This window comes from Crocuta crocuta, unplaced genomic scaffold, assembly GCF_008692635.1.
Source record: "Crocuta crocuta isolate KB4526 unplaced genomic scaffold, BGI_CrCroc_1.0 scaffold13, whole genome shotgun sequence".
NCBI classification, from domain to species: domain Eukaryota; kingdom Metazoa; phylum Chordata; class Mammalia; order Carnivora; family Hyaenidae; genus Crocuta; species Crocuta crocuta.
This window is the reverse complement of record NW_027530007.1, coordinates 7,982,971-7,994,343: the sequence shown is the minus strand read 5'-3', so window position 1 is coordinate 7,994,343 and position 11,373 is coordinate 7,982,971. Positions and strand designations below refer to the sequence as shown.

The following is an 11,373-nucleotide window of genomic DNA, read 5'->3' as shown; positions in this document are numbered from 1 at the left end:
CCCCCCCCCCCCCCGCCAGCACAGAGCCCGCCACGGCCAGGCCCCATGGGGCCCCCTCTGCCCCCTTGCAGGCCGCCTGGCCTACGCCCCTACCCAGCCGGCCACCCCAGGTCCTGCTGGTTCCTGAGCGTGCTGTTGGCAGAGGCCTTGAACGGTGCCATCACGGCGGATGTTCAGGGCCTAAGGGCCCAGCAGAAGGTGACAGGACTGGTGTTGCTGGCTGTGTGCACCCAGCACTGGGATGTGAGAAGCCAGCCTCCCCGGGGGGTGAGGACAGTGAGGGGCAGCGGGAACAGGTGTCCCCAGCTGTGCTGGTGCCCGTCAGGTGACAAGTGCGCTCCCTCAGCTGCCCCAGGCTAATCCTGGGAGGAGGGTTAGGGGCTTCTGTCCCAGTCCTGTCCAGATTGGGACGTGGAGGTCTTAGCCAGCCCTGGGCCCATGGACAAGATGGCCCTTCCTGCCACAGGGCCTTTGCACATGCTGTCCCTGGTGTCTGACGTGTCCCCTCCTGCAGAGGGTCCTGTTCACAGCCTGGCCCTTCTGAGCCCTGTCATACCCTCCTCTACTCTGGGGCGTTGTGGCAGCTGGCTGGTTGGTGCAGAGTGGGGGGGCTGCAGAGACCCCACCTGCCTGCCTCAGGGTCTCTGGTCATTGGTCAGGAGCTCAGCCAGTGCTGAGTTAAGGACCCGGGAACATAGGACTGCGTCTCCTCCCTCCTCCTGCCCCAGCCTTGACTTACCTTTTTCTGTCAGCAGCCTCCTGCCTCCACCCGAAAGACTCAGCCTCTCATCTGGGCTGCGGGGGGCTGTCAGATGGAGACACTCCGGGCAGGGTCTCTGCTGTCCCCCGCGGGCCCTGGGCTGTATGCTCCGTTTTAATCCCCTTGCGCTGTGGCGTGGAGACCAAGCTACCGCCCTGAAGTTCTCACCCGGAGCTGCCTCTTGGGCCCAGGTGACACTCTCGAGTGCAGAAGGTGGGGTTCAGGCGGGGGAAGTGGCGCCCCAGTCTGCTGGCAGGTTGTGGGTTCTTCCTGGGACCATCTCTGTTTGTGGGGTGAAGCCCAGTTATTTTGGCCCTGCCCCCATGGGGTGTGCTCCTGGTATGAGATGGGAAGGGGTTCCTGGGAGCCGAGGAGGGAGGGGCCTGTGCCTGCCCGCCAGACCCCCGGCTGGTGGGCACCGCGCCTGCCGCCCCCGTGGGGCAGGGGGCACTCAGCACCCCGCTTTACAGGTGAGGAAACAGAGGCTCGGAGGGAAGCTTCTGGGCTACACGGGGCTGGCTTCAAGCCGAGTTCTGACCCTGAGACCCCCAGTTCCTCAGGAATCTCTTCTGCAGACCTCAGGTCAAGAGAGCAGTGGGGGCCCCCCCTCCCCCCGTCTTGACTCCTCTCTTGACTGATAATGGATTGTCATTTGCCCATCCGCCCCACCTTGGGTGCATCTTTTGGGGCTTGGGGTTTGTTTTTTTTTTTCTTTTTGGTATTTTTCAGCATGGATAGTGTTATTTTGCTGCGATTTTTAAAAATCCGTATTGGCGGTGCACAAGGTGGCCTCCGGACCCCTTTCCAACCTGAGCAGCTGTTGGGGACCCCAAAGTGTTTTGTGCAGTGGTGACTGAGCCGCTCACACCAGCTCACCTGTGAGGTGAGCTGTCAGGAGGCTGCTGACAGAAAAAGGCGGTTCACAGCCGCCTGTGAGGTCTCTGGTAATTCTGAGAGCTGGTTGTTACACACAGCCGTTACTAAAATCAAATTAAACTAATTAAATTATGTAAAACATAGAAATTATAAGAAAAGCAAGGTAATGAACAGCCACTCTTGCTTCCTGGTTATTCACATCTTGCTGTTATCTGCGCCCGTATCTTGGAGCTCAAGCCTGTGCCATCCGCCCAGTGGAGGTCCCGGGGGACCGGATGTGACCGCGGTTCCTCCCGGCTGGAAACTGCCTGCCGCGGGCGTATTTACGTGGAAATTGGCAAACACCGCCCATCAGGGCTTTCACCGCCACGGAAAATCCGGACCAGCACACCCCTGGTTATTAGGACTTGACATTTACTATGTTAGATATTAAAATTAATTATTAGAAACACTTTGTTGATGCAGGCTCACTAAATAACAATCAAGTAATTACGTGTGACTGTAAAGGATATTTTTTGTTTTTTATTGAAGTAGAGTTGACACGCGGTATTACATTACTTTTTCAGTTTCGGGTGTGAAACCGGCATGGCGACCAGGCCGTTCTGTACAGTACCCAGGGCTCGCCCCGTGTTATTACAGTCTCACTGGCTATAGTCTCTGTGCTGTCTCCACGCCTGTGACTTACTTATTTTGTGACTGGAAGTTTGTGCCTCTTACTCCTCTTTATCTGTTTTACCAATTACCCCACCCACCGCCCCCCTGACAACCACTAGTTCGTTCTCAGCACTTAAGAGTCTGTTTCTTTGTTCATTTGTTTTGATTTCAGATTCTGCACATGAGTGAAATCCTATGGCATTTGCGTTTGTGTGTCTGACTTATTTCACGTAGCGTAATGCACTGTGGCTCCATCCGTGTTGTTGCAGATGGCAAGATTTCATTCCTTTTACGGCTGAGTAATATTCCGCGTGCACTTTGCCCCTTCCTTCGCCGTTCACCTACGGGCGGACGCCAGAGGGCACTCGCAGCTCTTGGCTGTTGTGAACGGGGCTGCAGTAAACGTAGGGGAGCGTGAACCTTTTTGAATTAATGTTTTCGTGTCCTTTGGGTAAAGACCCAGTAGTGGAATTACTGGACCAAGTAGTGTTTCTGTTTATAATTTTGGAGGAACCTCCATATTGTTTTCCATAGGGGCTAGCACCAGCTTACATTAATATAAATAATATTTTATGAAAATAATTTTTTTTTCCTAAAACGAATTCCATGAGAAGGGTGGTATCGCTTTGCATTGTTGCGAGTGTCCATCACGGGGGCGGAGGGAGGGGGCCAGGCTGTGGATGCGCTGCTGCAGCGCCGTGGTGGCCGTCACTGCGTGTGCGAGACACCCGAGAGACCCTCCTCCTTGCATGTGGGTGTGTGCGTTCGTCATCGCTGCCGTGGCAAAGCCGCAGAGACGACGCTTCGCGGGGTGGGGGGGGTGATGAAAGCCCGAGCCTGGCAATGCCCATCTGGGGTTCTGTTACATGAACCCGTCGGTGGGTCTTTGGCTGTGAGTGGATTTCTACCTGGACACGATTTGGGGCATCTGGAAGCCACTGGCCAGTGAGCGTGGCAGAACTCCCGCATGTGGATGTGTCTCATGCTCGCTCGTGAATGTCGCCTCTGCTGCCGTGAGAAAAAGCCTCAAATATTTGGAAGCCGCCAGACTCGCAGTGGTGGATCACGTTCTCCAAAATGCTCATTTTTACTGAAGCTTGAATTTTATCACTGGCAACAGATCTTACCACTTGGTCGTCACTTTGCGTTTTAGGTGGCAGGCTTGCCGTCTGCGGTTTGGAGAAATCGGCTGCCAGATGTTGCACACGCCCGTGCCGCCCCACAGTCTGTCTGCAGTGGTGCCTTCCAGCAAAGACTGCTGCCCGTGCCTCCGGCCCGCAGGGCTGGCATCTGCCGCCGGAGCCCCGCCTCCTGAGAGCCTCCTCACTTCCCCCCGCAGGGCACTGGAAGGAGCTGAGGTTTCATGAAATTCACCGTTTGGAAGTTCTCAGGGCAACGGCTTCTGTATTTAAATCTGAGTGCATGGTGACAGGGGCCTGAAGGGACGGCCCGGTGCCGTTCGGAGCAGCCGCCTGGGTCTGTGCTGAGCGGTATCCACCGTTGTGCAAATGTGGGCACAGGGAGGAAGGGGATGGTTATGGAAATCGTGCAGACCGCCGGCCCCGGGGGTTCTGGGGACACGGCGGGCTCCGTGGGCCTCATGTTGGAGGCACCGCCCTCTGGCACGCCTCCCTCCCTCTGGTCTCTCTGCTCGGTACTGTGCTCTCGGGACGCTTCCTGTCCCCACGGCCCCCACGCTGCATGTTTATTCCACGTGTGCGACCCCACCGGTCAGGGCTGCTGTGAACATTTTCCCCCACTCCCTTGGGGGCCACTACCAAGCTGGCTGAGTGACCCCCACTCATACCTGGGTCTTGACCTTGACAAAAGCCCCTCCTTCGGGACCTAGCATGAGGGTTCAACTCCGTGAGACCAGCCCCTGCGCCAGCTCACTCCTGCCCACCTTCGTGAGCATGGGCCCGGGACACTGCGATTCCCACCACGGCCTCGGAGTCAGGGCTGCCGGCTTCTCTGTGCCACGTGTGGCCAGGCAGGCCCCGGCCTGGCTTTGGGCAGTTCAACAGCTTGGGCGAGTGCCCCCCACCCCACATCCTCTGTATTCTCATCTGCTAAGTCTAGGGTGGGAGAGGGAGGGCAACGCTGGGTAGAGGGTCCAGCCTCAGACTGGCCAGCCACGGGGGTGCCCTGCCCTGCCTCCCGTCGCTGGGGCCCCTCCACCTGAGGCTGTGCTGGAGAGGCAGGGGTGGGCGCCAGGGGGCGCTGGTGGGCAGCGAGGTGCCCCACCAGAGAGGAGACTCCTCAGGCAGCGCTAGGGGAGTAGGGGGGAGGGACGGCTGGAGTGGAGGACCCTGGCTGCTGGATCCCAAGACGAGGAAGGGGTTGGGGGGCAGGTAGTTCATCCCCTTGATTTCTAGGTACCTCATCATATGCGATTTTCAGGCCCTCAGACCAGGTGTCCAGCCCGGGTGGGGGGGAGTGGGCAGCGGGCCTAGAAAGAGTCAGGTGGGATGTCTGGGGTCTGGTGGCCGGTGGGGCCTGGGACTGGGGAGGAACAGATGCCCTATCCCTACACCCCCTCTCCAGAGGCTGGGGCTCCCACCTCGGCCTGGCTCCCACCCCTGGGTCTTTCTGAGCCAGGGGATGCAGGGGAGTAACGGGAAGAATGTCGGGAGCAGGCTGGGGCCCTCCGTGGCCCTCGGTGGCCAGCCTGCCACTCTGCAGGACACCACAAGGAGGCGCTGCGGACATCAGAGGAGAGTCATCGGGTGGGAAGCCACTGAGGGTCCGCGCCGGCCCTCCCTGTGGGCAGGGTACTACAGACTGACAAGCAGAGGCCGAATGGCAGCCACTGCACCCTCTGGGGCTTTGTGGGCGGGGGGCCTGGTCATTTTGTGGAGGTGGGTCCACCTCTGGGCGTGAGCACCACACCCTAGGGGCTGGGCTGCTCTCTGGCCTCTCTGGGCCTAGGCTACATGTCTTGATTAAACAGGCTGATGCTGGGGGACAGGGGTCAAGTGGGCCCAGCCTGGCACTGAACGATGTCATCCATGATTGGTCACCTTCGGGCAGTGGCCAGTTCCCAGGACTTGATGTTGGCGTCCGGGTGGGGGTCTGAGCAGGCTGAATGGCTGGCACCGGGGGGGGGGGCCTCCTTGGCCTGGGGCTCTGTGGGGACCAGCAGCCTGGCTGGGGACTGCCCCACGGAACCGTCAGCTGCGGCTCCTCCCACCCGCAGCCCCCCCCCCCAAGGCTGCTGACCCTGCTGCAGGCCCCCTTGACTGTAGGGGCCGGTGTGTCTGGGACTGAGGGGCCCTGGCGTGGTCTGGGGGGCAGGGGTGGGTGGTGAGGGGCTCAACTCACAGGGCAAGATGCAGCCGGGCCTGTGCCAACAGCTGACCTCATGGTCCTTTACGGCCTTGCCCCGGCTTGCGGTGTGGGGCTGTTGCCTAATTAGGTTCTACTGCGCCAGCCCCGCCGAGCCCCATGCCCAGCCCGCGCCTGCAGACGTGTTCAGGCACGGATCCTGGGCTCCCACTGCGGCAGGAAGCCGCGGTGCCTGCTCGGGAACCCGGCAGCTGCCGGCTGGGACGGTGGCTGGGACGGTGGCGGGAGCTCGCACTGGCCTCGTGGGCGGCACAACCCGGCTGCCTCGGTGAGCCTGGGCCTGGAGACCCCACACCTTCGGGTGAGCCTGGAGCCAGGGCGTCCGGAGGGGTGACCGGGAGCGGACGGAGGGCCCGTGAGAGGCTGTGGCAGGCGCAGCCAGGCTGGGGCTGGAGGGGGCCCGCGAGTCCTGGCGCCCTGGCCCCCGGGCTGCCTGGTGCCCGCGCCCTGTGCTCTTGGAGGTGTAGGAGCCCGGGGAGCTCCTGGCCAGCAGTTCTAGGTCAGCCGCTGGCGTTGGANAGACCTCTGGGGGGTCTGGGGGGTTTGGGGAAACCTTGGAGGCCTGGGCTTCAAGAGGGCCACCCGCTAAGCCTGACCCACAGGGACCCTGGGGGAGGGGGTGCTGCGGGGGCCCGGGCCTGCCGCTCAGTCCTTCTTCCTACTCGGGCAGGGTACGGCTCTGGGTGTCTGGAGGGGCCAGTACCCCGATCTCCACCTGGGGGCCAGGCCCAGAAGCTCTGTCCTGGGCCCAGTGGCCTCCCACCTCGGCCTCTGCAGCCTCTCGCTAACCCCCAGGGAGGAAGAAGTCTCTGGAAGGAGCTGGTCCGGGGTGTGAGGGGGAAGTGGACGGATGGAGTGGGGGTTCCGAGCAGGAGAGGAGCCTGCGCACAAGCCAGCAGGACTGAGACTTGGGGAGGGGGCACCAGGAGGCAGGCGGAGCCTGGGGTCCACTCAGGGCCTCCGATGCCAAAGTGGCTCCATCTGCTGCATAGACCCACACGTGGCCCAAAGGGGCTGAGCCCCCGCCTGGGGGTGACAGTGCCTGGGAGCCAAGGGCTGTGGAAAGGGCCTAGGGCAGCCTCCTCAGGCCACTCCTGTCTGTGGTCCGGGGCCCACCCGTCTGGGGCCCAGGGCTGGTGAGCCCCCCCAGCACCCTCGTGGCAGAAAGGGCTGGCTGATGGCTGCAAAATGATGCCTGGTTTGCCTTTGAGCTTCATCGAGTTCAGGAAAAGTCCCAGCACAGAGCAACAGTCACACTTTGGTGATGGAGCCATTGCTCCAGCCACCAGCACCCTGGCCTCACCCACTCCTCACCGGGGTGGCCGTTCATCTCTGAGAGGTAGTGAGCGGGGCTGGCATGCAGCAGTGCTCTGCAATGCCACCCTGGTGTCGGCCTGGATGCCTGGCCAGGCCTCACCCACCCGCCTGCTGCCCTGCTCTCTCTAGGTGTGTGATGAGCCACAGGCCCAGCCCCCACTCCGGAGGAGGACGCCAGGGGCCCCAGGGGCAGAGGGACCTCAGAGCAGTGTCTCTCTGTCCCCCAAAGGGGGCTGGCCCCAGCCGGTGACCCGGGCCAGCCACGCCTCCTGCCCGCTGCCCTCACCGCCCAGAGCCCTGCACTGGTCTGTGATGGCTCCCCCGCTGGAGGACCCGGGGCCCAATCTGGAGAGCGGACAGTCCTTCCTGAGCATCAATATTCTGCCTGTGGGTGAGTGAGGCCTCCGGCCAGACAGTGAAGTGGTTCTGAGTCCCAGTCCCCACCCGGGGAGGGAACTGTGCCTGCTCCCTCAGAACAAGAGGGCTGCCATGGGCGCCCCCCACCCCCACCCCGCGTGATGCCGAGTCGCCGGCAGGCACCCGTCCTCAGTGCATGAAGTTGACATGTCTTTGCTGGTCTCTTTCCAAGATGGGGGCTGAGGGGGCCCCACCCGAGGTCCCTGGCTTCCCCTAGTTGAACGGGGACTGTCGCACCTCTGGGGTGTCTAAGGGACGGCTCTCAGTGGCTTCAGGCAAAGACAAGACACAAGCTGGCCCCAGGGCTGGCGCTCAGGGTGGGAGACAGGGACCCGAGCAAGGTCGCTCCCCTAGTCCCTCCCCTCAAGGGCCAGGGCAAGGGCGGCCTTGCTTCGGACTGGCTTCCTTTTTAGGAAGACCCACTTTGAGGCTGCCGGCTTGCCACCAGCTCCGCCCACCTGTCAGACCCCTGGGAACCTGGGCCAATTCGCGGGTCCTCAGCACAGCTGCGCTGTGCACCCCAGGGAGGCACTGGCCTCTGGGCCAGGCGTCTCTGTGTCTGCCGGTGGCCTGTTGGCAGTGACATTTGTGGTCTCTGGAACGGGGTGCTGCTGCTTTGGGGCATTGTCTCTTCTGTCTCGGCTTCGGGAGGGATGGTGCACACACTGTAAAGTGCACACACTGTAAAGTGCTCGCGTGTTGGGTGCGTGGCCAGATAAGGTCCCGCAACGTGAACTGGCCCTGCGACCACCACCGGATACTCGTTTGCGGCGTTTCGGCTTCCGGCGTTTGCGTTTACACAGGTGCAGAGGCGTCCAGGTGAGGCCGGCGAGGTGTGCGTGCCCCTCGCCCGCAGGAAGCGTGGGGGCCCCCACAGGCTCGCCCCCGGGACTGGCTCCAGTCTCCCGCTGTGTAATTTGCTCCGTGCTCCGCAGCCGCCCACGTGGAATTACACACCACTTGGGTGTGCTCGGCTGCCGGGCCCAAACACTCGGGGAAGCGGGGGCTTCCCCTCTTCCGGCCCAGAACCGCTGGCCGCGGTGTCCTGAGTACCCAGGACGGGGTGGGGGGGCTGCGCTGAGGTCGCTGGCGAGTGTCCCCCTCCAGCCCCGGGCCTGGGCTCGGCTGCTCCACGGCTGCTCCACCCCGGGCTGCGGCTCCAGGGCAAGGGGGCAAGGGTGCGCCGGAGGCTGCTGGCGCCCACCCTGTGCGGCCGGCNGACCAGGCCCCGCTCTCCCAGGGGCCGCCTGCTGCTTGCCCTGGGGCTGCCCCTCGGGACGGGTGGTGGGAGCGAGCGTGGGCACGAACTGGCACGCACGCCCGTGGGGGCCTGCGCACGTGGAGTGGGCTGTGTGCGTGTGCTCTGTGCACCGCTGCGCCCTGAAGAGCCGGGCCCGGCCTGTTCTCCCACATTCCGCAGACACGCCTGGACGGGCCTCCTCCGCCGAGGGGCCATGCCTGCCCCGAGGCCCACCGCCCCTGCCCGGGCTCCGGGGCCCTGCTGCTCAGCTCAGTCTGGAANCCCCCACCTCATGCTCTCCGGCTCCTCCTCGCGCTCCCTGTCCCCTCCGTGCCCGACCTGTGCCCGACCTGCCGGGGCTGGTGTGCGGGACAACCCTGTGCTTGGTTCTGGGCCGAGGGCCGGGGTGGGGGTCCTTCCGGAAGGCTCTCCGAGGGAGCCTCACTGAGCAAAGGAGGCTTTCCAGCCAAGAGGGCAGATGGTCTCCAAGCCCGTGAAGCAGGTTGGTGTGTCCTGGAGGCCGCGGGCCGGTCAGCAGCTGCAGGTTGTCTCCCCGACGCTCAGGAGGCTCCTGCTGGCTCTGGACTGAAGGAGGCCAGGTTCCCATGAGCCGTAGCGCCTGCCGTGGCTGATGCCAGCTCTGTCCCAGAATGGGGCCCGGAGAGGCGGGGGGCGGGGTGGGGCAGGCCCAGGAGGGGTGTGCCTGGGTTGCTCTTAACCACCCTCACTCGGGCTCACAACCACTGTGCCCACGATGGGGTGCAGGCCCCCAAGTTCCAGTTCAGCCCCCTCTGGACGGGAGAAGACCTCACTCCCCGCTGGGGCTGGGGGGTGGGTGGGGTGGACCGTATAGAGCCCAAGCCCAGGACTGGAGACAGTGGGACAGTGTCAAGAAACGTGGCAGCCCCCACGGCAGATTGCTTACCCCACTTGTCGCGTATCCGTGGTAACGAGTTTTATTTAGAGCTGCTTAATCCCCTTCCACAGGTAAAGGGTTGGGGGAGAGCTATCGAGCTGCTCTCTGATGTTCTGAAGATGAGGGTGATGAGGGCTGGGGGTGCCGGGCACCGTGCCTGCTGCACCCAGAGACCCGGGGGGAGGTGGAGACCTGAGCTCCCCGGTTTGGGCTCCTCCCTGGTCCTGACAGCAAACGCACCAGGCTCTGCAAGGAGTCAGCCTCTCAATGCCTCCAGGGTCAGGAAGGGATAGAGCCAGGCCGGCAGATTCGGGCTGGACGGACACAAAGGGCGTGTCCTGTGAGGGAGCCTGGGCTCCTCCGGGGCTGAGTGGGAGTGGCCACCTGGGCACAGACTGGCACTCTCTGCAGGTTTTGGAGCCTGGGGTCTGTCCTTTGGGAGGTGCAAGGGCCCTGGGGGGCATCAGGTTCACCCATGTTCCCAGGTGGCATGAGCGCAGAGGAGAACCGCAAGGGGCTTCTCTAAAGCAGCCGGGGTGGTCGGGGCAGGCCTGATGCTAAGGGACATCCCGGGGACACTTGCCGACGTGGGGGGCTGTCATGGATACCTCCCCGCGTTGCTGAGCTGCCTGGCTGCACAGCACGTACAGCCAGGCGAGGAGGGGCTGTGGCGGCAGCTCCCTTCTCTTTTCAAGGGGAGGGGTCCCAAGCGCGACCTCCTTTCCCCGCCTGGTGCACAGGTGGGGCTGAGGTGGGGGCTTCCGGAGCGTCTGCCCGTTGTTCTGTGTGCTCTCGTGTCTGAGGACAAGCCACCTGCAGCGGCCGGGGCTTTGCTGGCAGAGCTACAGCCAGCAGCCCTGGGCTCCCGGGGAGTGGGGGTGGGGACGCTGGTTTGGGCTGCCCGGCTCAAGGCCCCACCCGGAGCCACTGGTCCCTCCTTTCAGGGGCCCCACCCGGCCTGGGGCCCTGGCCCGGGCCAGCCATGTGCTGAGGACCTGATGCAGCACAGTGATGCTCAGAGATGCTGTCACTAACTCAAGGTCACACAGCAAGATTTCCAGAGATAGGGCTCCTCCTCCTGGGGAGGATCTGCAGGAGGGCCAGGCCCCTGCGGGTGTACGAGTGTTGGACCCGACTGGCCAAGGGTCAGAGGTGGCCAGGCCCCTCGGGCTGGAGGGCGTGTGCACACCTGGAGCTGCAGGCCTCCTGGAGCGGGAGCTGCTGACCGCCCGGGTCCCCCAGGCCTTTGAGGGCCAGCCAGTCCTGCCAGGCACCTGTCTGAGTGGGCGGGGCCAGCAGCCAGGGCGCCCCCAGCGCATGGCCGGGGCTGCCCAGGCACAGTGGGGCTCGGAGCTGAGGCGTCCTGGTGCCCTCCTGTCCAGACTGTGTGTCCACGCCTGTGTCCTCACTGAGCTGGGGCTGGAGAGGCCGTGGCGGGTGGGGTGGGGGGTGCAGGGGAGTAAGCGTGCGTCCACAAGACAGGTGCAGGATGTGCGGACCCAGAGGCCTCCCCACTTGAAAATGTGTTCAGATCCATGCCCACCCCCAACCCCAGGATCTTCCACCAGCTCTGTGCTGGCAACCTTGGTTGTATTTCTTGTTTTTCTGAATATGAAAACAAGAAGCAAAACTTGGTCAGAGGAGATGATTTGGAAAATATTGAAAAACGTGGAGAAGAATGGGGCGCCTGGGTGGCTTAGTCAGTTAAGCGTCCGACTTTTGCTCAGGTCATGATCTCGCAGTTCGTGGGTTCGAGCCCCGCGTCGGGCTCTGTGCTGACTGCCAGCTCAGAGCCTGGAGCCTGTTTCAGTCTGTGACTCCCTCTCTCTCTGACCCTCCCCTGCTCAC

At 63.1% G+C, this 11,373-nt stretch overlaps 1 protein-coding gene across 1 annotated transcript in view; it reads left to right on the top strand.

Annotated features, from left to right (window-relative positions):
• The first annotated feature begins 7,157 nt into the window (after positions 1-7,157).
• PLCH2 (phospholipase C eta 2) overlaps positions 7,158-11,373 on the top strand; it is a 64,533-nt gene continuing 60,317 nt past the window's right edge. The window contains 1 exon segment of the mRNA XM_077763892.1: positions 7,158-7,343. Within this exon segment, the coding sequence (XP_077620018.1) occupies positions 7,265-7,343 (79 nt within the window). The 5' untranslated portion in view covers positions 7,158-7,264.